The following is a 22,783-nucleotide window of genomic DNA, read 5'->3' on the forward strand; positions in this document are numbered from 1 at the left end:
TAGGATTCCACCCTTAAAATAAAGGACTCGTCTTGGGACTTGTTTCTGCAGTTTTAACGTTAGATACCCAAACTATGAGATATTGAAATGTGCTAATGTGAAGCAGTATGTTCCAGTATCATAAAGATTGCCTTATGCAGAATATAACCAGTTTTGCAGCTCTCAAATCGCACTGCATGCATTCAAGGAGGTTCAAATTCTTTTTGAACCTCCTTGAAGCATTTAGGAACACTTTTCTATTGTTTCTGGGTTGAGGGGATGAAAAGGAGGTTCTTCTTTGTTCACTTCCCGGCTAGTTAATTATGCAAGGAGATAAAAGGAATCTCATTTGTTTACATTGTATCAGAATACAATAGGAAAGTCAGTCCTTTGTTTGCAGCCTTTTGCATCTCCATAGAAACAATGCACACCAAGGGAAGTCTGATAAGACCATTTGAAATCCCACTAACAATAGGTAAGGCCGATTATTCCCCATAAATGTAGCATTCAGATCTTTAGGATGAATGGAACTTTTTTGCCTAACTTGTTTCTTTTTCTTATTCGCACACTCGCACCAGTTTTTGGGTTCCCAGATGTCATCCATATAATTATATCAATATGGCCTTACCTAGATGTCTAACCTTCATTGACGTATTTTAGATATATCAAGGATCCTAGCTAAGTATGTGTTAAAAAGGGTCAATTCAATTCAAGGATATTATATTGCTGCGTTTATGGCTCATTTGTTCCGATCGATGAATTACGTCACATGTGCGTAACATTGCTGAAACGTTAGTCGATGTTGAGCCCCTGTCACACATTCACGTATTTGGCCTCCTGAACGCTAGCCGAACGCCCGAAAACCATGGTTAGGAGTGGATCGGCAGGCATTCGGCTGGCCAATTGGTTCGGTAAATTTGGTCCCAGTTCGGCTGCGCCAGCCGAATGTTTCTAAATGTTTAAAACATTCGTGGGGCTGCGGGAGGTTCGATCACAGTTGGCTGGTTTTCGACCGCAAGTCAGCAAAATTTCCTGAGTAAGTCAGTGGTGTTCGGATCGTGTTCAGGGATCAAATTTGACTCCAATTTAACCCAAATTCGTTTTGAGTCAAATGCAAAAGGTAGGCGTGGCCTAAATCTACTACTACTACTAGTACTAGTAGTCAGAGTGCTCCCGATTCCGAACACCAGCTGACTCTTCGGCTGGTGTTCGGGAACAAATTCGTGGGGAGTTCGTGAAAAGTGAAGTTAAGTGAATGTATGAAAGGGGCTTTGGCGAGTGATTGACATCGCTTTTCATAGATTTAGATTTCCCCCTTCCTTAGAATTTTGATCCAGCACGCCCAACGATAGTATGTACAACAGAAGATGCACCGGAAAGAAGGAAAGAATACAGCAAAGTCATAGGAGCTACACCTCTGAACGGCGAGAGAAATGGAGACAGAAGTCATCACGGACAAACAGACAATTCCACCAGACCAGCCATGTTTCCAGGTGTCATGGTGGACACGAAGTGAGTCATGCATGTGTTTCTAATGATATGATATGATATGATATGATATGATATGATATGATATGAATCTTTATTGCATGTTCTTGCCCAGATGGGCTAAATGCACAAGAGGATATGCAGTATGCAAAACTTGAGTATTGCATACTGGGACGCTATATTCTAATGCTAATTTCTAGGAGTTTATACATTATAACAATCATGACAATACTATATACTACCTATCATCTGTTAGTTGCCCTTTCTTCTCTCTTTTTGAAACATTTGGAAACATAATTACATAGTTTGTCTGCTAATATTCGTTCTTTGCATGACATCAAGTGTTTAAATATGTCCTGCTTTGACATTTTCTTGCATATCTTGTCTAAATGTAAAATATCGAGTAGTTCTTGGCGTTCATCTTTATATAAATGTAAAATGTTAATTTAATAACATTTACGAACACCGTGATGTAGATATCGTGGTAGATAACCCTCATTGCTGTGCACTCTACTGTTGATCGAAAGACTATATATATAAACTACGCAAATCGGGATGAAGTTTCCTTTACAAAATGACTGTGTAAGTACTGAATAGGTATATAATACATCAAAGACATCCATGTATGTGTAAAAAGAGTCTCTTTACTCAGTGTCTTACCAGCCTGATGAAACTATTCACGGATACATCAAAGAATTTTTAGAACTGTATAATGTAATTGTCATGTTGATTTATCAATATATCTGTATCCTAACGAAATACACTTTTGCTTTTCAAACAAAAATTCATGAGGGTGGAGTATCATATTTGGGATTTTATTTTTTACACAACCAGTTAAGTCTTTTTAGTACCCGCTTAGCCATGTTTGGGATTGAGTTCCCGCCACAAAAGGGCCACCTATATCGCTATACTAGTATATAGCAGCAACAAGCAGTACCCCAGTTAGAAGCCTGATAGTAAGTTGCCCGATAGACATAGAAACGTATTCTAAGCACTTATATATATTAGACGAGAGTCTTTAGTGCTTATGTACAAAGAAACTCCATTGCCTTCCCTGTATATTTGTATGTATTGTCAATAAAGATTCTTATGACTTTCCCCACAGTTATCGCCATACAACAGTGTGCTTTGGAGACAAGGTGAAAGTACTGGGACGAGTCATAGACGGACTGAAGGATGGTACGTATTAGATAATCACTAAGTGTTGCCAACGTTGCATTCAATATATACCTACTGTTAGTTGCACGACTTGTTGTACTTCTATCTTATTTTATTACATTTAAAAACCATCTTAATATAACCAAGCAAGAAATGTTTTGCAAGTTATGCAAGTCATGTATTGCTCGGTATCCAGAGCACTTCAGCAGAACGTACTGCGCTTGGCGAAACCCGTAATGTACTAATTGTGCATAGCACAACTGGTCTTACTTCTCGTATTTGTGTATTTGTAACATCCAGTCTGTAGTTTGTTTTTTTTTTTAAATTAAAAGACAACAGGCGAAATTCTGATGCCACTATGACCAAGCATTGAGAAATCCGAGTTTCACTCAGGTACAATACGTCCTGCGAAAATGCTGGTAAGGCCATGTTGATTTGATTATATGGATGACATCCTCCGGGAGCCCCAAAACTGATGCACGCGTGCGAATAAAAAAAAAAGTTTTGCAAAAAAAAAGTTATTTTCATTATGAAATCTATGTGGTCATGAGGGTTGAGCAAATGGCACAGAATATGGTTTGGCGAATAATCTAGTCTTCAAGTTCATTTCTTTACAATTTCGTCTTTTTTCGTTTGATTTTGGCATTCTACGACATCGGTATAGTTTTTATCATTTTTTTTGTAACTTATGGTATATTTTTGCTCATTTTGCAACTGATTTGTACGATTTACAGTAGGTTGAAAACTTTTTTTTTTTGGAAACGGCCGAAAATTCATGCGCGCGCGGATGTCATCCATATAATCAAATCAACATGGCCTAATCACGTGCACTCGTATTCTAGATAGCTCCGATTTGCACTACCAACTTTTCCCTTGCCAAAACTGTCAACAGAAAAACGTTCAGTGGGGCAAATCTGAGCTAGAATAGAATGATTACAAAGCCAAGCCTTAAAAGTTTAGCATTTACGATTAATCTAACTACTATAAAACTAAATAAAAGGATCATCAATCAGAAAAAAAAATGTAATAAAATATTGCATGGACTGGTGAAGGGAATGGGCTGCTATTGCATGGATCATGTTTGTCTGTGACAACCTATAACATCTGCCTTTTCTTGACTTGTATTGGTTTATATTTCTTGACAAAAATCGTAGATTTGAATGTACAACAAACCGGATTCGTGGTGTGGCCGGCTGCTATGGTAGGTGTCATGACTCGGGCATCCATATAATGTCAAACTTACAATGGGGTTCATAATGGGGAAATGTTGCACACTTGGGAAGACAGGGGTCTCCCCAGAAATTATTTGAGGATAGGTGTTCTCTAATCGATTGATGAAAAATCAGCGGCTTTTCATGAAAATACTAACAGTTATTTAAAAAATCCCTAAACCTTGCTTCATTGAATAAGGAGAGCCCTGGAAGACTACGTAGACTGTATGGTCTATCTGGATAGCGCAGAATAGCGCTAATAATTTTCGCGCGGCAGAAAAAGGCACTGTGTATGTAAACGTTCACCATCATCTCTTGGAAAAGTCAAACGTCAGTCAGATCACCTAGCTCAATGCTTATGCCGAGGTCACATTTCCAAACCAGGGCCCGGTCGGTGAGTCGTATAGAACGAAAAATATTGTATAAAAATCACAAAAAGGTTGAAAAACATTAATAATTGAACTTTATTTGCGTATATATTCTTGATAAAATTTGTTGATTTTCCGTTAATCGGAACAGCCCGGCTGGACCCCGGCTTGGAAATGTGACCTCAGCATTAGATGTGGTCATAAACGGCATTGAGCAGCACTTAAAAAAAAGGAATTGACCAAGTACCAAGTGATGAACTGAGAGGTCCTGTACGTTCTGCAGATTCTGTCTCAGCACCTGGTGTCGCACCGTGAGCTGGTCCGTACCGGGCGGGTGTTGGAGGTGGGTGCCGGGGCGGGCCTCCCGGGCCTGGTGGCCGCCGCCCTGTCCCAGGATCCGAGCGGGGTCGTCATGACAGACTACGTGGAGGAAGCCGTGGATCTGATGGACATGAACATCGCGGAAACCTTCGCAAATGATAACAGTGAGTAATGTATAGTGTCTACCAGACTCCCCATGTTGCTTGCCTAGGGTAGGCTCCAAGCGCAACCTAGGGTTAGTTTGGAGGGTAAAGATCATCCGAGCCTCCTGTGCAAGCCTCCGGGCGGGTGAGAGTTTTCATACTGCGTTTTGTAGAACTTTTAACGTGTTCTTTTGACGACCATCTTACAACCAGCTGCCCAGAGAAGGTTTGTACCAGCTCCGGCTCTAGTCGGCTGGTTGTAGGATGATCGGCAAAAGAACGCGTTAAATATTCTACAAAACGCAATATCAAAACCTCCACATGCCCAGAAGCCTTCACAGGAGGCTACTACAGTCCAGGGTAGGTTGAAAACCGACCCGTCTAGCCAGCTCCTGGACAGTTGCATAATATTTAGCTCTTTGGCCAATGAGCCTAGTGGAGGCTAAGCTTTGTACAGAGAATCATAACGGATCGATAACTTATGGTGGCTTTCCCTTAGTTTAGAAGGCCTAACTATAAATCTCATATATAGATGGAACATATTGTGACTGTTTCTTGTTGCTTTGATATGTTAAGAATACACAGGTTGCACCACAACCGAAAAATCTGTGTGTCATATTGACTCCTATGTTATTTATTTTAAAGTTCTCGTGTTTGGTATGATTTTACGATGACAATACTGGCGATGGTACCTTTAGCTTCTTTTGTTATCTGTCATATACATTCGCAGAACCCTTGTCAACGTCTATTTTGTTGATCCGTCGTTTAAGACATATTTAGTAGTTAAAAACTGTATCACTTTCTTGTGGGATTGACCTTGACAGATCGCCCGAAGGCCGCCATTATGGACTGGGACGATGACCCATCAGTTCTCCAAGAGCATCATGGGACGTTTGACGTCATCATCGGTTCTGACGTCGTCTATTGGCCAGAGTTGATCGAACCGTTGATTCGCACAGTGAAGGCTCTCTTATCAAATAAAGTAAGACCTTAATTAAAGTTTGTTGAACTTACTCTCCAGAAAAATTTTGTAAAGTTATTAAATCAAAATTGATAAGGTCCCTATATATGTGGTGTTTAATACGGCGCCTATCTCTGTTTCCTTAGCCCTTGGGCCACATAGATAACTAGCACTGCGCTAGCACAGGTATTATAACGGCGGGATAACCCTCTGCTGTAGTGTTGTGTCTTCAGCTCTCTTGCTCTTTCCCTTTTGTACAAATTGCTAAGTAGAAAAGCAACATGTACCGGTTTTTAAGTCTTTGGTATGAATACAATCGGCCTAAAATACAAGCTCTCTTCAATTATTACCTAACATTGCTACGGTTTGATTTGATTTGATCTATTAAACTGTATTCACTTACAATTTCCTCCTTTATTTCTCCAGTTTTCAATTTGCTCCATAAATCAGTATAGTATTTTTTCTCTTTTTGTCATTTGGTACGAGTTTTTGTAGCATTTAATCTTTATTTTGTTCCACACTTAGCCTCAAAACAATGTTTCTTCTTAACCACTACTTGAACTAATTACTCGTGTTTTTGTTTTTTCTGTAGCGGACATCCAGGTTCTTGATGCTGTACAGCAGGAGGAACCCAAAGGCGGACGTGCTGCTTCCTCGGACAGCACAGAAGTACCGTTTGGACAGCACGGAGCTGTCTTTAGAACAGAACACAGTGTACCAAGCCGTGCTGAAGCACCCAGTATACATAGAAGACGTAGACATGTTTCATCTATACGAGTTTAGACACAGCCATGAATAATTTTGTGCATTTAAAAATTACAAAAAAAAGAAGAAAAGATTGTGTTTCCCTTACAACTACGTTAATTTAATTACATTTTAAGCATTGGGCATTTAATGAAACTAAACTCAAGATGATACCAAAGGTACATGAATGGCTTTCAGACTTTGTATTGTTTGGAAGTTGCTCGAGAGCTGAAACTTTGTACAGGTTTAGGCATTGGTCCGTTTGTATTTTTTGATTCATTAAAGACTTTGACATGTCAGTTATAGTGCCTTTTGCTGTTATTTCTGTTGTTGACAAGAACATCTAAATGGCTACAAAATATTTACTGGGTTTAACTTAGCAAACAATGGGTATTGAGCGCAAAGAAATCTATTTGAAGGGGTTGTTGGCCAAGCACCAATGTTATCATTTTGCAAATGAAAGCCAAGTAGAGTGTTTGACCGTGGGTACTATTTAAGGGTTAATGACCCGCCCCGAGGTGAATATGGTGTAATAAAGCCTTGTCAGCTACTATAACCACAGAATAAAGCCACCAAGTGAGCGCAACGAACGAGGGCGGGACATTAACGCTATTATCATATAGCTTACACGATAGCCTATCCAAACTGATGCAGTAAGTGACACAATGCACATGCTGAATAGAACATAGAACATAGTTCCATCTGGAGTCACCTGAGGTCACTGGGTAGAGTTCACGTTAACTGGGTCACAGGCAGGGAACAGGTGTTCTTATGGGAGTCGCCCGAGGTCATTGGAACACAACTTAACCCTTGTCCTGCTGGCATTCCTGGCACAATATTTTTCAATAATTTCATGTCTTAATTAGATCATAGACCCCCAAATTTTTTTGCCCTGCAGTGGCATAGTTACTTCCGCATTCGTTGCGTTTCGCTGAGGTGTGATGCGTTGCACGAGAAACACCCCCAAATCGTACCTATACAGGGTGTTGTATACTTTACTTTATGTCCTACCTGGGCCGCGATTACGTTCGATACGGGTGTTCCGGCCCGTGTGATAACTAGCGGTACGGCCCGGGGGTTCTTTACGCGTACGGCCCGGGCCTTCCAAATGTTCCATAGAACGATTCGAACGCGTTTCGCCCTAACCGCGTGCACCGATTTCGAAATTCGAATACAAAATTCGGACGTTGGAATTAATGTTGTCGCATTTTTTGGGTTTAGGGACACCAAATTTCGCTCATTTCGCAATGAAAGGCGTGTTTTCGTGGGTGGGTATGACATAAATAAAATACAACACGGTGTATTCCGCATCGCCCTCGGTCCCAGCCCTCCCGCGGATCGGATCTCCCTCCGGCCTTCGGGCGATCCGACGCGCGGTCGGGCTGGTACCTCGGGCGATACGGAATACCCCGTGTTGTATTCTATATTTATGTGCCGCGCGACATATGTTGCGCACAGCAGGACAAGGGTTTTTAGAACTAGAGCCCTGTTCTATTGGGTCACCTGAGGTCATATGCGGGTGATTATTTGGGTTGTTTAATGTATGGATTGGGATGAATAAATACCCGGTTTTGACTCTATTTGTGACATTACGGCGTCATAAGGAATGTGGAATGGAGCCTTCACATTGGTCAACGTCACCTGGCTATATGATAATGTTGGGTATTTGCACTTCACAGACATTCGCTCTCAATGTACAACAACAACTGAACCCCTCAAACAGGTATTCTGGTTCTTCCTGTCAGCACGCACGGGTCACTGCACGCTTGCATATTAATTTCAAGTGCAAGGCATACCTTGATGTAAATAGAGTCAATGAGCCATATTCTTTCTCAACGATTTATTCACCATTTATCAAAGATACACACACAGTCTTCCAATACGTCATTATGAGATCGTTGTAAACCCAAAATCCCTTTCAATGTAAGATCGGATCATCAGATACTAGATTAAGACCGCTTTTGAAATGTTCTCCATTGGATTTAAAGCAAAATGAAAAAAAAAAGGATGTTGTGTTGCAGTACCTTAGGAAGCCTTGTATATCATTGTATATTGTACCAAGGCCCCGAGTTGTAATTTTCAGAGCGAGTCCTTTATTTGACAAAATCTACATCTATCAATTCTGAATTGGTCTCGAGGAATATTTATTTACATGTACAAAAAAAAAAATAAATCATAGAAATGCATCAGCACGTCTTTGTGCGTTTGAGTAATATCAAAGATAAAGCTGCCCAGAGAAGGTTTGTACCCGCCGTGCAGTATCAAAACTCCCACCCGCCCGGAAGCCTGCAAAGCAGGCTAGATAGATCTTTATACAGTATGCTAACGTGGTCCGAAGGCTAGAATACCATAAAGGTAACTTTGATGTTCCAAGTATCAAGATGTAAACATGTAATTTGTCGCTTTGTAAAAACTAAAAACCTACTAGCTGTAAACCTCCTGGCATAAGTTTGTGTCGACCACTTTCACACAAAGAGAATTATAACTAGTGTAATGTTTGTTGCTAATTATTGCTTTGGGAGGGGTTCCTTCGTAGGAGCGACAGCACCCCGCATTGAGAGATTGCTTGGGCCTTTTGCTTGAAAACCTCTGAATAGAGCTGAATTAAGAGCTGAATGGAGGTTCCTAGAAGGATGGGCCGTTCTATCCTGTCTGTGACATTAAGGATAACAAAAGAAGCAAAGGAAAGGTACAAATCTAGGTGTGTGCAGATAAAATTATAAGTGTGTGCAGAGGTACCAACTACTTGACTAAATGTAAGAGGCGTGGGCGCATATAGATACGTGTATGCGACGTAAGCCGTGGGGACAATTTTCAGATAGACTAAGTATTTTTTCAAGTCGTGATGACAAGTTAAAGAAAGAGCTAAAAATACGGTACGATTCTATTACTTGCAATTATATGTTACAATATTTTAATATTTTTCAGAGTGTACGATCAAATACATAAATAATTCACAATTTTGTGCAGGTCTAACAAATACATATTAAGTTATACATTTCCTGGTCAGCAAAGTCGATTCCCACCAACGTTTCCTCCATAGTATCGATATAACAGTCATAGGTACCGGTAGGTTTTGTCCAGGATGATTCCAGAACATTCCTGAACACCCGCACAGGTGTGTCTGTATGACATGATGATGCAAGTCTCCCATGCCAGCTAGCGACGTACGTAATATACGGACCATTGCAATTGAATATGTCTGGCAGTGACCTTGTCGGACGCAGCGACGGCACACCTAGAAAAATTTACATCAGAAAGAGAATTTTGCCAAACCCAACCAGATAGATTTGTCTTCAGGGCATATTCTCCGCCTGTTTTGATCGCATTTTTTCTCGTCTGTGGTGAAAAGGTGACGCTCCCGACCAAGTACAACCAGTTCAGTTGGAGAGGCACCCCTGTTAGGACGTCGAGTTTATCCGACAGTCCAGGTGCCCAGAGGACTCAAAACAACCGTAAGAGACAAGAAGCCTTTATTGTATATCAAGGTGAGACTATTAGTATTGTTTGTTAAAACTTTGCAGTGCCGTAGCTCACTTTATTATCGGGTGGTTAACTGCATGCAGCGCAGGTACCGGCAATAGGCCGTGACGGGTCCGTCGTCGTCTTCCACTAGCCGCACATCCCGCCGATATTTTCAAGGCACGTACCATAGCTTAGCAACAGGCTGGGTCTAGTCAGTGGCCACCCTTATGCCACACATACAACCATTGATTTGCTTAGCCTCCTTCGCAGTCTTGTTGGGCGTCGGCGTTATTTTTTCTCTGAACGACCGAGCGCAAAACCTTCTCTCCGTGGCAAATACCCCCTCGGCAGCAAATCGTCCCTCGCAGCCGCATATTACTCGCGTCGCTCAGAGAAAAAGACTGCGAAGGAGGCTATGATTTGCTCACCACACCGTCAACAAGCTGGGTCATGTCAGTCGTTATGGTCTTTCCGAAGAATCCATCGTTGATTTTTAACCGCTGGGTCGAGTCGATAGTCATTATTTTCTCTAAAATGTACTTATGACGTCTTAACCATGTCGACAACAGGTCACTTTGAGTCCTGACCGTTTTCTCCTAAAAGCTGATTTCTTAACGTAGCAGGTAAAACTATTGAACTGTTTGATTGCGAGTGATGAAGCATGAACTTATTAATTCATCTATAGTGCTGAATAGAGGTTTCTAGAAGTAATTAAGGTTCCTGGAAGAGCCGCGCCATCCTTGACATTAATGTGAACAAAAGTAGCAGAGTTACAATAGGTGTTTACCTGTGTACGTGACTAAAGCCGGGTGGCTTTCGGGGAATTCGCCTTCGGCTACGGTTCGGCGAATTCAGGTACGGCTTAGCTGGGCCAGCCGAATGTTGGAGAATGTTAAGAAGAGTCGTAAGTATCGGGGGGTGGGGGTCTGGTTGGCTGGTGTTCCGCCGGTGTTTGGGAGTGCGTCAGCCGTGTTCGTCGCCTTTTTTGGGGGTGGGGGGTTACGACAGATGTATGGAAACCTATAGAGGAATCACTCCTAGCCCTCTGTCGAAAGCTTGTGGTGATCACAGAGATTAACCGACCACCAACCGAACATCAGTTGAACACCAGCTGACCCCCAGCCTACCCCACGACTATTTAGGGAACATCTCCCAACCTCAGTAGACCAGGTTCTGGAAAATACTTATAAATATAGACTGATAAATCTTCCTAGCATGAATAAAGTGTCGAAAAGATATGTGGCACTATGCCAAAGGTAAAAAGAAGCCAAAGGTAAAACGGTTAAAATTTAAACGTAAGTAGGGGACCCCAGATTTTGCAAATTTCCATCCGGGACAGAGTTGGAAATGGTTAGGATGTTGTCGTCAGACTTCGGCTAGTCGTTGGATGGTTTTAGTAAGGTTGGCAACCATTCTAGGCTGGTTCGGAAAACGGTTTTAAAATGATTAGGACATGGTCAGTGCGAAAGATAAGCGTGGCCTAAATCTGGTCAGACCGGTCCCAAGCACCAACAGACCTGTTCGGCTTGGGTTCGGCTGGTGTTCGGGAACGAATTCGAGAGAGAACCGTGAATGTGTCACATGGGCGCCCGGGCACAACTTAGAAGAGAGGTGAGCTCAAGTACGTTAATGTGATGTACGATCTGAGGGGACAATCTTCAGGTTGCATTTTTGTCAAATAATGACATGAAAAAAAAGAGCTTAGAATTCAAAACGATTTATAATTTGTACGTGTATATAAGTATATGAGGATTTTTTTCAATTTAAGACCAAATCTATTAGAAAGTAATACTTTTGTGCATACGCATGTCTAAAAATGTATTTGCTGAATTTATAGATGGTCGGCAAAGTCTCTTACCATCACGATCCTTTTTACTGTATTGAAACAATAGTTAAAGGTACCCGTAGGCTTTGTACATGTCGATTCCAGAACATTCTGCAGGTCCGCACAGGCGTGTCTGACCGCATCTGACATGATGATGCAAGTCTCCCAGCTAGCGCCGCACGTTATATTCGGGTCATTGCCATTGAATGTATCTGTCTTACCAGCAATGACCTTATCGGAAGGATCGACGGCACACCTAGATAAATTTACGTCAGAAAGAAAATTTTGCCAAACCCAACCAGAGAGATATTTTTTCGGGGAACACATTCTCCGCCTTTTGTAATTTTTCTCGTCTGTGGTGAAAAGGTGACGCTCCCGACCAAGTACAACCAGTTTTGGTGAAGACGGTCGCCTGTTAGAACGTCGAGTTCATCTTATCGTCAGGTACCCAGAAGATTCAAAACAACCGTGAGAGAAAAGACGTCTTTGCTGTAAATTAAGGTAAGTTGACTTACCTACTATCCTTACGCCGTACAGTTTGCCTTTGGTTTTTGAATATTAACCGAGGGCAGGGCACGTACCAGCAATAGGCCATGATGGGTCCGTCGTACCAACCGAACATCACGCCGATGTTTTCAAGGCACGTGCAATTTAATAACCTAGCAGCAGGCTGGGTCTAGTCAGTGGCCATCAGTACCAAATAGCCACGCATTCAAGTACCAGAGTTATCAACCAAGGATTGAGGTGTTCAAGAATTCATTCTTTCCTAGAACTATCGCAGAGTGGAACTCACTGTCACCAAGTACAGTAGGGGCACTGTCAATAGATAGCTTTAAACAATGTCTAGAGCTAGAAGTTCAAGGGTTAGGTGGAACAAGTCGATCGGTGTAATATAGCCAGCTGCCGCCGCGCCGCGTGCCTGCGAAGCTGGTGTGTTACGCCGAAAGGCGGTTATACCGGCTATACAGATACAGATACAGATCAATTTGCCTACACTGTCAAGCTGGGTCAAGTCAGTAGGTATTGTCTTTCCGTAAAATCCACTGTTGATTTTTAACCGCGCCAGACTCGGTCGAGTCTCTCTGGACTCTTTTGCCGTTCATTTGTCGATCACATCAGCAACAGGCTGGGTCGAGTCGACAATCACCATTTTATCTTACAATTTAACAATAGTTTCTTAACTATATGACGACAACAGGTCACTTTGAGTCAGTCCTGGACTTTTTGTCCTAAAAGTTGATTACTTAAGGTAGCAGATCGCAGGTAAAACTGTTAAACTGTGTGATTGTCTGCGAGTAAATATAAATAATGAAGCATGAACTTATCTATATTGTGCTGAATAGAGATTCCTGGAAGTAATTAAGGTCCCTGGAAGTAATTAAGGTCCCTGGAAGTAATTATGGTCCCTGGAAGTAATTGAGGTCCCTGGAAGTAATTAAGGTTCCTGGAAGAGGCGCGCCATCCGCCATCCTTGCCATTAATGTGAACAAAAGTAGCAGAGTTATAATTAAGTGTTCACATATATAGCTAGTCCCCAGTAAAATCTACGTACGTCACTACAGACCCTCATTTTTCAATCGCACTAGCATCAGGCTGGGTCGAGTTGACAATCTCTATTCTGCCCGTGTTTTAACGATAATATATGCCGACAACAGGTCCTTTTAAGTCAGTTCTGACATTTTTGTCCTGAAAGTTGATTTCTTAAGGTAGCAGATCACAGGTAAAGCTGTTGAACTGTTTAATTATCTGCGAGTAATGAAGCATGAACTTATCTATAGTGCTGAATAGAGATTCCTGGAAGTAATTAGGGTTCCTGGAAAAGCCGCGCCGTCCGAAATCCTTGACATTAATGTGGCCAAAAGGAGCAGAGTTACAATAGGTGTTCACCTAGTCCCCAGTAAAACCTACGTACGTGACTAAAGTGGGATGTCGGTCGGCGACGTCGGCTACGGCTAGGCTGTGCCATCATAATGCTCCAATATGTTTAAAACAGTCTTGAGTGTCCGCCGGTGGGGGGGGGGGTCTTTCGCCGGTGTTCCGGAATATGTCAACAGTGTTCGTCGATTTTTGGAGAAAAAAATTTGGACACAAATGTTATGCGAACCCTACATGCCTCCTAGCCCTCTGCCCACCGTGCCGAAAACTTCCAGAAACATTATCCGAATACCAACCGAACATCAGCCGAACACCAGCTGACCACCAGTCGACGACCCGACTCATTTTAGGGAACATCCCCCAACCTCAGCTGACCATGTTCCTAAATCCTCATAAACTTGGACTGTTAAAAATTCCTAGCATGACAATAGTGGCGAAAAAGAGATGAGACTGTGCCCAAGAGGAAGGCAAAACGGTAAAAAATGAAACCAAGTTCAACTTTTACTTTCTGGCATGGGATGTAGGGGATCCGAGATTTTGCAAATTTCCATTTGGGACAGAGTTGGAAAATTGTTCGGACTTCGGCTAGTGGTTGGATGGTTTGAAGTAGGTTGGCAACCATTCTAGACTGGTTCGGAGAACGGTACCGTTCTAAAATGATTAGGACATGGTCGGCGCGGATGATCGGCGTGGCTTAAATCTGAACAGACTGGTCTCGAGCACTATCCTAGCCTGGTATCCAGTCTTACGTGGTTGGGGGTGTTGGGGTGTTCAGGCAGGCTGTGTCTTCGGGGCCTCTAATAGGTCCCCCCGCCCAGTGCAACAGGCCATCCCGGTCTGGTCCCGGTAGGAGTGTTACGCTAATAAGGGCGCACAGGTTTGTCTCACCGAATCTGACATGATGATGCAAGTCTCCCAGCGAGCGCCGCACGTTATATTCGGGTCATTGCCATTGAATGTGATCTGCTTTACCGGCAATGACCTTATCGGGAGGATCAACGGCACACTTAGATAAATTTACATCTGAAAGAAAATTTTGCCAAACCCAACCAGGTAGATATCTCTTCGGGGCGTGCGCACACATTCTCCGCCTTTTTTGATCGCGATTTTTTCTCGTCTGTGGTGAAAAGGTCAGACGCGCTCCCGATCAAGTACAACCAGTTCAGTTGGAGAGGCACCCCTGTTAGGACGTCGAGCTTATCTAACCGGCAGGTGCCCAGAGGATTAAACAACCGTGAGAGACAAGAAGTCTTTACTGTAAATTACTACGGGTGAGAGTATGATTTTTTTCTGAAAACCTTACCGCAGCTAATCGGGTGATTATCGGGCGTAATTAAATGATAGCTACGTACCTTCGAACTAGCTATTTCTCGAACTGTTGATGTACAGAACAAAATATACAGACAAGTAGTTTTATATTTTGTCAATGTCAACCAGGCATTCAGAATTGTCCCAGACGTACCCGTCGTCCCCGTGATCGCAAAAAGATTGTAACCTGTCGGTATTCCAGGGTTTGTTTTAGCCTCAAGTTTGTTGACAGTTGTATTAGAGGTCGTGTCGACCACAACGCACATTAAACAACAACTTTTTTTATGGACTAAACTTTAACTGTCTGCAATGCACCAGTCAGTTGGCAGCTAAACTTATAACACAACGTACCTGCAATTCCCTGATAACAAAAGGCAAATGCTAGGTTAACGTTTACAGTCTACGATTTATTTTTTTACAGTCAGCTTTCGTTAACAGTCACCATTTTGACATACAATTCAGCCCTAATTTGTAAACCAAATCTGGTCGAGTTACCCGCTATACTTGTGCCGTACGATCTGCCTTTGGTTCTCGAATATTCTAATCACTGTCAGCGCGCGCACACAATAGGCCATGACGGGTCCGTCGTCGATCTTCCACTAGCCGTGAAACAGTCCTTACATTTTGTCCTGAAAGATTTCTTAAATATGGTAGCAGATCACAGGTTCAACTGTTATACTGTTTGATCGTCTGCGAGTAATAAAGCATGAAATTCACCAGACTGGTAGATAAAGATTCCTGGAAGTGATTAAGGTTCCTGGAAAGAGCGCTCTATCGATGCATCCGCCATCCTTGACATTCAGGTGAACAAAAGGACCAAGGGTACAATCGGTGTTCAGGTCGTCACCAGTCAAAACTACACGGCTAATTATAAGGGGCGTGAGCTCAAGTACGTGCTTACAATGTAAGATGTGAAAAGAGAATATTTATGTAGCATTTCTAAAGTCAGATGCTGACATGTTAAAGATACGAAACGGTGTTAGTGTATATAACATTCACTTTTTAAAATTTAGTGTATGATCCAAGCTACTAGCATACGGAAGTCCTACGTTTGTGTATAGGGCTAACCAACGCGTACCCTGAATTCATAGATGGAAGGCAAAGTCTTTCACGACCACGTCTTCTCTACATTATAGAAACAAAAGTCACAGGTACCAGTAGATTTCTCCTGAAGTATTCAAGAATATTCTGCAGGCCAGCATAGGTGCGTCTGACCCCTTAAACATGCAAGTCTCCCAGCTAGGGCCACACCTTATACAATTCTAGACTTGTCATTCATACGGTATACGTCTGTCGTACTAAACAATATTATAATGATCTTGGGGGATGCGTCGTCGACACACCTCGATGAGGTAACTCAGAAAGAAAATTTGGTCAGAACCAACCTGTGAAAAAATGTATCTAGGGCTGCATTTTTTCCGCCTTTTTTATTGCCATTGTTTATATGTGTGCTAAACCGGGGACGCTACCGATCAATTACAACTAGTTTGAGTGGAGAAGGCCGCATGTTACAATATCGAGTTTATCCAAAACAATCGTAAGAGACAAGAAGTATTTTCCTTGAGTTTGTTTTCTATGTGACCGCATGCGTGTGACCGCATGGTTGAGTCGAGTTAACTGTCACCAGTTTGGTGTAAAGTTTCCGGCCGCACCAGGGTTAGACAAGCATTTTGTTGAGTTGACCTCTATCCTTATGCCGGCGTCACAGTGATCTCGCCCCCTCCCCCCGTCATCTTGCCCTCCCCGGGTCGAGATCTTTAATGATCTCGCCCTACCCGCAGCTACCCGCTATTGATTTGGTCCTCGCCGCAGTTTTAGATCTGTTTTATTTTGGGTCTTTTTACCATATTCTGACAAAATCTGTACATTTCGATTTTTTGTCATGGAGACATTTGCTATTACACCCAAATGGTCTATAGGTCGGCATGGATATACCTTGTATATCTGCAAACAACAAGTCATTATATCATTTTAGCATACACCTCTTTAACACTGTGTGATTTGAGACTTTTTGACTGTTTTCAGGTCAAACTTTACTGTATGGTGAGGGAGATTCATAAGAACGGAATGCAGAGCAAGAGCCAATAGACATGCAGCTTTTCTCTAGTCTTCTTACTGATTGTTTGATGGGATTTAATAGGGTTAACTGAATTAACACCTGCACCAAGCCATAACACATTGACAGTATTTTCACTTTTGTTTCTCCTTTTTCTGTGTCCTTTCCTATGAAATATATTCAATTTTTGGGGCCAAATGACCTGGCTTTAGCAGCAATTGTAACTAAAAAGTACTATTAAGTAGTTGATGGCGCGGTATGGAAACAATTGGTATTGCGGAACACGACATGGAATTTAATATTGGAACAGCCTCCTTTTTAATGAGAGTATGGACTGAAATATGCTATATTTGCTCCCTTTATCTGTATGCATTTTCATGAATAATTTTCCACCAGGGTATATCATACAAGGAGTGGAAGCTAAGGCTATATTAATGATGATAATTGTAATGAAACACAGCTTTTTTGATTATGTAGCATTGTCTGTAACGTTTTGGTTGTGTAATTTTCGAAACTATCAGGAGTTGTTGTGAACATAATGTTATATATACCTCCCGTCAAATAGGTAGTTGAAGTTGGATTTTCATAAATATATATCTTGACAGGCTAACTACAAGCCCCGAGGAAACCATGAGGTGCCTTCTGTCAGTAGTCATCACACTGCTGTGTGTGGGTCTGGTGACTTCGACAAGCCCACCGATATTGCCAAGCCCACCTTCAGGTGAGCGTGATCTATATTTAAGATTGCTTCTTACACTTCCCACTGTATACTGACGAACGTATTGACATGTTATCATCTTTAACTAACATCCTGCCATTTGACATAAACAACGCCACCGACAACACCTTATGTTCAACTATTCTCAGGGGTAACCCCTCATTGTCGTTTGTCAACAACTAAAAAATTTGATTTGCTTTTGAACTTTATTTTGCAGACAGGACGTTTTGTTTGATATAATTGATTGGTTTTGATTTGTACACCAGCTCATTATGTACCTTTGTCTTTTCCTATTATTACTTTGTTTTACTGTTTTCTTTTATATGTGAGGAGAGGGCTGACATAAGTTTCAAACTTTTTAGCCTAATCCTCAAAAAAATAAATGTGAATAAAATAAATAAATAAGTATATTATGTACCACGTCAAAAGTGAATAATATGCAACGGATTTAAAAGAAGGCCTTATGTTAGGTTCAAATGAAAGAAAAAATTATGCATCTAGATAAGACCTAATTCCTAACTACTCTATGTTTAACCATTTTTTCACATCGTTATTTCGTTGTACGTTAAGAAATGATAAAAGACAAGGTCATTCAGTATACATGTAAAATGTATTAATATTTGAAACAGTGTATCTCTTTACCTGCGATGATCGTCCCGACGGCACCTACCCTGACCCGCACGACTGCACCAAGTTTTACGAGTGCAGAAACGAAAAACATCGCGTCGCTCCTGTCCGGATGGGCTACATTTTGACATCGGAAATCATCCATACGGATGTGAAGAGCCTGAATATGCCACATGTGGTACGTCTTCTATTTACGACATATAGAAATAGCAATAAGAATAGCACCATGTATTTGCCCAACGTGTTTGAATGGTATCATTGTAAAAGCTATCTCTGAAAGCATTTGAATGAGTATTGAAACCGTTGCTAACAGTAATTATGTTATTTTATGTTGCTTGACTCCAGGCAGAATAGTATGGAATTTACCATAATAATGGAGATCTTAATAAACAAACAAACAAATAAACCGTTCTTGTTGTATACGGTCAAGATACCATGGCTAGCCTGCTGCTAGTTCTAACTGTATTATATAGTTAGTATAGAGTTATACACTCTGATATATGCATTTAGCCCCATGGGCATGAACATGCAATTAAAGATTTATTACTATTTTATGCAGCCTAGTCAAATCAAACAGCAAATTGTTGTCTGCAATACTGAGAGCTATTGCGGAGAAAGGTGATAGCTATATAATCATTCTTTGCTAAGACCATTTCCTCTCTTCATTCTACAGCCCGTTGCCCGGAGTCCAGTCACTGGACCAGTTGTAACGGAAATTGTCGCCCTACCTGTGATGATCCGAATCCACCTTGTCCCAAGGTCTGCCGCCCTGGATGTAAATGTAATCAAGGCTACGTGTGGTATGGCGAGAAATGCATCGCGGAACACGCGTGTCGTTACAAACCAAGTGGTGGGCAAGGAGGTAAGCCAAGCTTAGGATGATACAAATGCTCAACCGTTTCTCAGCTAAGTACACTGTGCTCAGTTCATCTGTTGGTATTATGACAGAAAGGGCTACACGCTTAGACCAACACTGAGTAACGTGCACATGGGACTTACCCATATTTTCGGCCGATACGTACCGTCAGCCTTGTTCGCGAAATGGACCGGGTACCCGTCTACTGCAGCTTTCGGGACGTGACGTCGGAAACACGTGATTGCGAGCAGCATAACATGGCTGTACGTGTCAGATGGCAAAGTCGCTGACCCTCTGATGCAATCACGTGTTTCCGACGTCACATCCTGGAAGCTGCAGTAGACGGGTCCATTTCGTGAACAAGGCTGAAGGTTAAGTAATTTACTCAGCATTGGTCTTAACGTTTAGCCCTTTTGATCATCTGATGAAGGTTGACGGGATCATCCGAAAAGTTATAGATTCTTCCTTGTGTTAGAACTCTATAACTATGGATTCTACCGGCACAGAGGAGCTTTTATTCGATTCGGAAGTTAAAAGTCTTTTTTGCCATCTTTTGTACTCTTAAAGGGGTAATTTGTGTCCTAGTACACCTCTAGCAGCGATTTAGCCATATGTTTGATACGTTTCTTCTGTGTTCACTACAGGATGCCCAGAAAACTCCCACTGGGACACGTGTACTGCCCACTGTGTTGGTACCTGTGAAGACCCGAGGCCACCTTGCACCAGGATGTGCACTGCGCCAGCCTGCGCCTGTAACGAAGGCTACGTCTGGCACAACGACAAGTGCATCCCAGAAAGCCAGTGCCCAAAACAACCTGGGCGTAAGAGTGAGTTTCTTTCCCTTTCTTTGTCTTTGTATATAGTTGTGCCAGCATGTGCTGCTCTAGTTTGTCTTTAGTTACAAACTTTGTGGATCCAAAAAGTCATGTCAAGCTATGCTATGGAAATGTTACATTGGTGTTTGAGTGGAAATACCTTTATTGTATTTTAATACAATAAAGGTATTTCCACTCAAACACCAATTAAAATTCATGTCATCGGCGCAGATCTGTTGTTAAACTAAATGAAACATTGTATGATGACACGTATTGAAGTGATTGTTGCGCGCTGTGTGCTAATGGTTGGTGTCCATTTTTAATTCCCCATTGTTAATTGACAGCTTCCAATCGATGAAACTAAATCACTTTTGCAGTCACCTATATAGTAAGCTGTCCAAGCTATTTCTGTTAAAAGATGCTATCAAATGCCTTGCGAAAATCGATAAATACTACAACAGCCTCTTTGTCAAAATTCCTAAGTTCTGCAACAATGTAACGCAGCGCAAGAGTATGTGATGCAGTAGATCAGCTTTAACGAAAGCTATTCTGATTAGGACGAACAATTACACCGATACGTCGATAAAGGTTAGACATACAGGTTATAAGATACGCCAATTAAAATCTAAAAAAGCAGTTACTCAAGCAACTGGATATGATTTTGGAAACGGTCAGACGTTTCAGCTAGTATCAACTAGCTTTCGTCAGTGACTGAGCCCAAGGGAGAAAATTGATGCAGGTTTATAAGCACAAACTATTGATCGATATGCAAATAAGTTGAAGACAATTTTACATCGACAATAAGACGGATTCTGTTAACCAGGCAACCTACAACAGCAATCGTCCGAAGGAGAGGATAGTATTAATATTCGGGATTGTTCTAACTCCAAGGAAAGGAGACCTTAGATCTGTGAACAATTGAAGAGGCATTGCCTTATCACAACCACTTCAAGAACCTTTTGAATTCAAACATAGAACCTGTCGCCAACACTGTCAATATAAAAAGTGGCGGACATCAACGTTAAACTTATAACAGGAGGCTGGTTAGATGCAAATAAATCAACCAATATGCACACGACGGTTCGTGCTACTATATATATTTAATAATGATGGTGCAAATATGTGTTCAATGTATTCAATTACGTTTACTATAAAAACTAAATGTATTTTTCCATCACACTCTAATGGATGGGGTTCATTTGAATTTCCCCAGGTGTTCCCGAGTGCAAGTATGGCGCCTACTACGACCCAGTGACAGGCCAGTGTGTGTGTGACCAGGATTGTGATCGTAAACTCCATCGGGTCTGCGGCTCAGACGGACAAGTCTACAATAACCCATGCCTCCTGGAGGTGGCCGCGTGTGTGAATCAACAGGACATCCGCATCATTGGCGAACCACCTTGCCCCTCTTCAGGACAAGGTGGGGAAACATTCCTTTTTTTAAGCCCTGTTCAGACGAAACCGATGGAATCGGTATTCGGGTAAATCGCGTTCCTCACATCTCGTCCACATGCGTTCCTTCCGTTCGGAATCGTGTCCAAGCACGATGTCACCAAACTTACAATTATTGCTGTTCGATGAAAAGATACAAGGTGGCCTCATATCAATTCTAAAGGTCAACGAGTGAGTGAACGGACTGCTTGCTGGTGCCTATTTCCAGGGTACCTAGGCCGAATGCCAAAGCGTGGTTCTGCCAGACACGGCGGAGCGCGTCCTAGAATGGGCACATTATTCAGTCATTACTGCTAAATAAAGTTGCTGCCGCGCACCTTTTGGTATTCCATATAAATAAAAAAACATCATCCTGCAACCTATGACCGGTTCAATATGTTACACCAGGTCCAGGTGCAAATGACCGGTGCCCTTACCTCTACCCTGAATCTCAATTGATTATTATTATAATGAGATACAACAAAGGGTTCTGTAAAAAAAACTACGTCTTCGAAAAACTGTAAATTTTTGATATGTGTCCCTGCAAATCTGACGAATTGTGATAGATTTCAGCAAAATCATGTGTAACTATTGGAGTAAAACAATCTAGATTTGAAAATGAAAGAGCACATTTGTTAAACAGTCACAAGAATTCTGGCCCTGGATGGTATTTTTTTCTTCATAGCAAAATTGAATACTTTTTTTCGGCGCGGCGTGTAAACCCTGAAAATAACGTGCAAAATTAATTTTTTACTATGTGTGTAGTTTAAGCCGTGCATTGAAATCCGCCAAACTTGAAACAATGATGTTGATATACATGTTTTCTGGTTCATTTGTATTTTTGATAACTTTCTTCCCACCCCTTGCTGTAGATAATACATTAATGATTTATACATAAAGATATATGGTTTAAATCATGCTAACAAATGTTCTTTTTCCTATGATAATTCAAACGAGTTTAAAAAGTGGTATTATTGATCTTTTCCTCCACACTCAGTCTAGGAGCAGACACAGATGCATCGTCCACTACCATCGAACGCGAGTCTCATCAGCTGGGCATCATTTTCATTAGCATCTGTATGTTCCTAGGCTTTGTCATTATCTTAATCAACATCTGTATGTTTATACAACTGAATGGGTATAGATTTCTATGATTATATGGTGGGTTATGGCATGGACAAGTTTGGGGTTGAGTGTTGAGTGTGAAAATGCTAATTATACAAGAAGTCTTAGTGCCATCCTGTTACTTTGTCGGGGGATGGAGTGTAAGGGAGCTCTGATAAAACTACCTAGTAGGGCACGCAGAGTACATGCCTAGTAACTAAAGGGTGAAATAATTTTACGGGCTTAATTGATAGACAGGTGTTTGCTTTAGTAATGCTATTATTTCTACATTCGGCATATGGTTGGCATTAGACTTATTAGCTAAAGTTG

At 41.7% G+C, this 22,783-nt stretch overlaps 2 protein-coding genes across 2 annotated transcripts; both read left to right on the forward strand.

Annotated features, from left to right (window-relative positions):
• Nucleotides 1-1,308: 1,308 nt before the first annotated feature.
• LOC109481905 (protein N-methyltransferase NNT1-like) lies at nucleotides 1,309-6,443 on the forward strand. The gene is made up of 6 exons (XM_019784534.1): nucleotides 1,309-1,491; nucleotides 2,573-2,646; nucleotides 3,780-3,826; nucleotides 4,488-4,689; nucleotides 5,493-5,650; nucleotides 6,222-6,443. The coding sequence occupies exons 1-6, from the start codon at nucleotides 1,463-1,465 to the stop codon at nucleotides 6,426-6,428; spliced, it is 717 nt and encodes a 238-aa protein (XP_019640093.1). The 5' UTR covers nucleotides 1,309-1,462; the 3' UTR covers nucleotides 6,429-6,443.
• An 11,089-nt stretch (nucleotides 6,444-17,532) lies between these two features.
• On the forward strand, nucleotides 17,533-21,173 carry LOC109481810. The gene is made up of 5 exons (XM_019784399.1): nucleotides 17,533-17,623; nucleotides 18,250-18,425; nucleotides 18,921-19,109; nucleotides 19,748-19,930; nucleotides 21,132-21,173. Exons 1-5 carry the CDS (start codon nucleotides 17,533-17,535, stop codon nucleotides 21,171-21,173), a joined length of 681 nt encoding a protein of 226 aa, XP_019639958.1.
• Nucleotides 21,174-22,783: the final 1,610 nt, after the last annotated feature.

The sequence above is a fragment of the Branchiostoma belcheri genome, unplaced genomic scaffold (genome assembly GCF_001625305.1).
Source record: "Branchiostoma belcheri isolate BF01 breed outbred unplaced genomic scaffold, Haploidv18h27 scaffold58, whole genome shotgun sequence".
Lineage (NCBI taxonomy): Eukaryota > Metazoa > Chordata > Leptocardii > Amphioxiformes > Branchiostomatidae > Branchiostoma > Branchiostoma belcheri.

Coding starts and splice junctions, on each gene's coding strand:
- LOC109481905 (XM_019784534.1), top strand. CDS start 1,463: ATGTTTCCAGGTGTCATGGTGGACACGAA. Junction 1,492..2,572: donor GGTGTCATGGTGGACACGAA/GTGAGTCATGCA, acceptor CTTTCCCCACAG/TTATCGCCATACAACAGTGT. Junction 3,827..4,487: donor TGGTGTGGCCGGCTGCTATG/GTAGGTGTCATG, acceptor TACGTTCTGCAG/ATTCTGTCTCAGCACCTGGT.
- LOC109481810 (XM_019784399.1), top strand. CDS start 17,533: ATGAGGTGCCTTCTGTCAGTAGTCATCACACTGCTGTGTGTGGGTCTG. Junction 18,426..18,920: donor GCCTGAATATGCCACATGTG/GTACGTCTTCTA, acceptor TTCATTCTACAG/CCCGTTGCCCGGAGTCCAGT. Junction 19,110..19,747: donor ACCAAGTGGTGGGCAAGGAG/GTAAGCCAAGCT, acceptor TGTTCACTACAG/GATGCCCAGAAAACTCCCAC.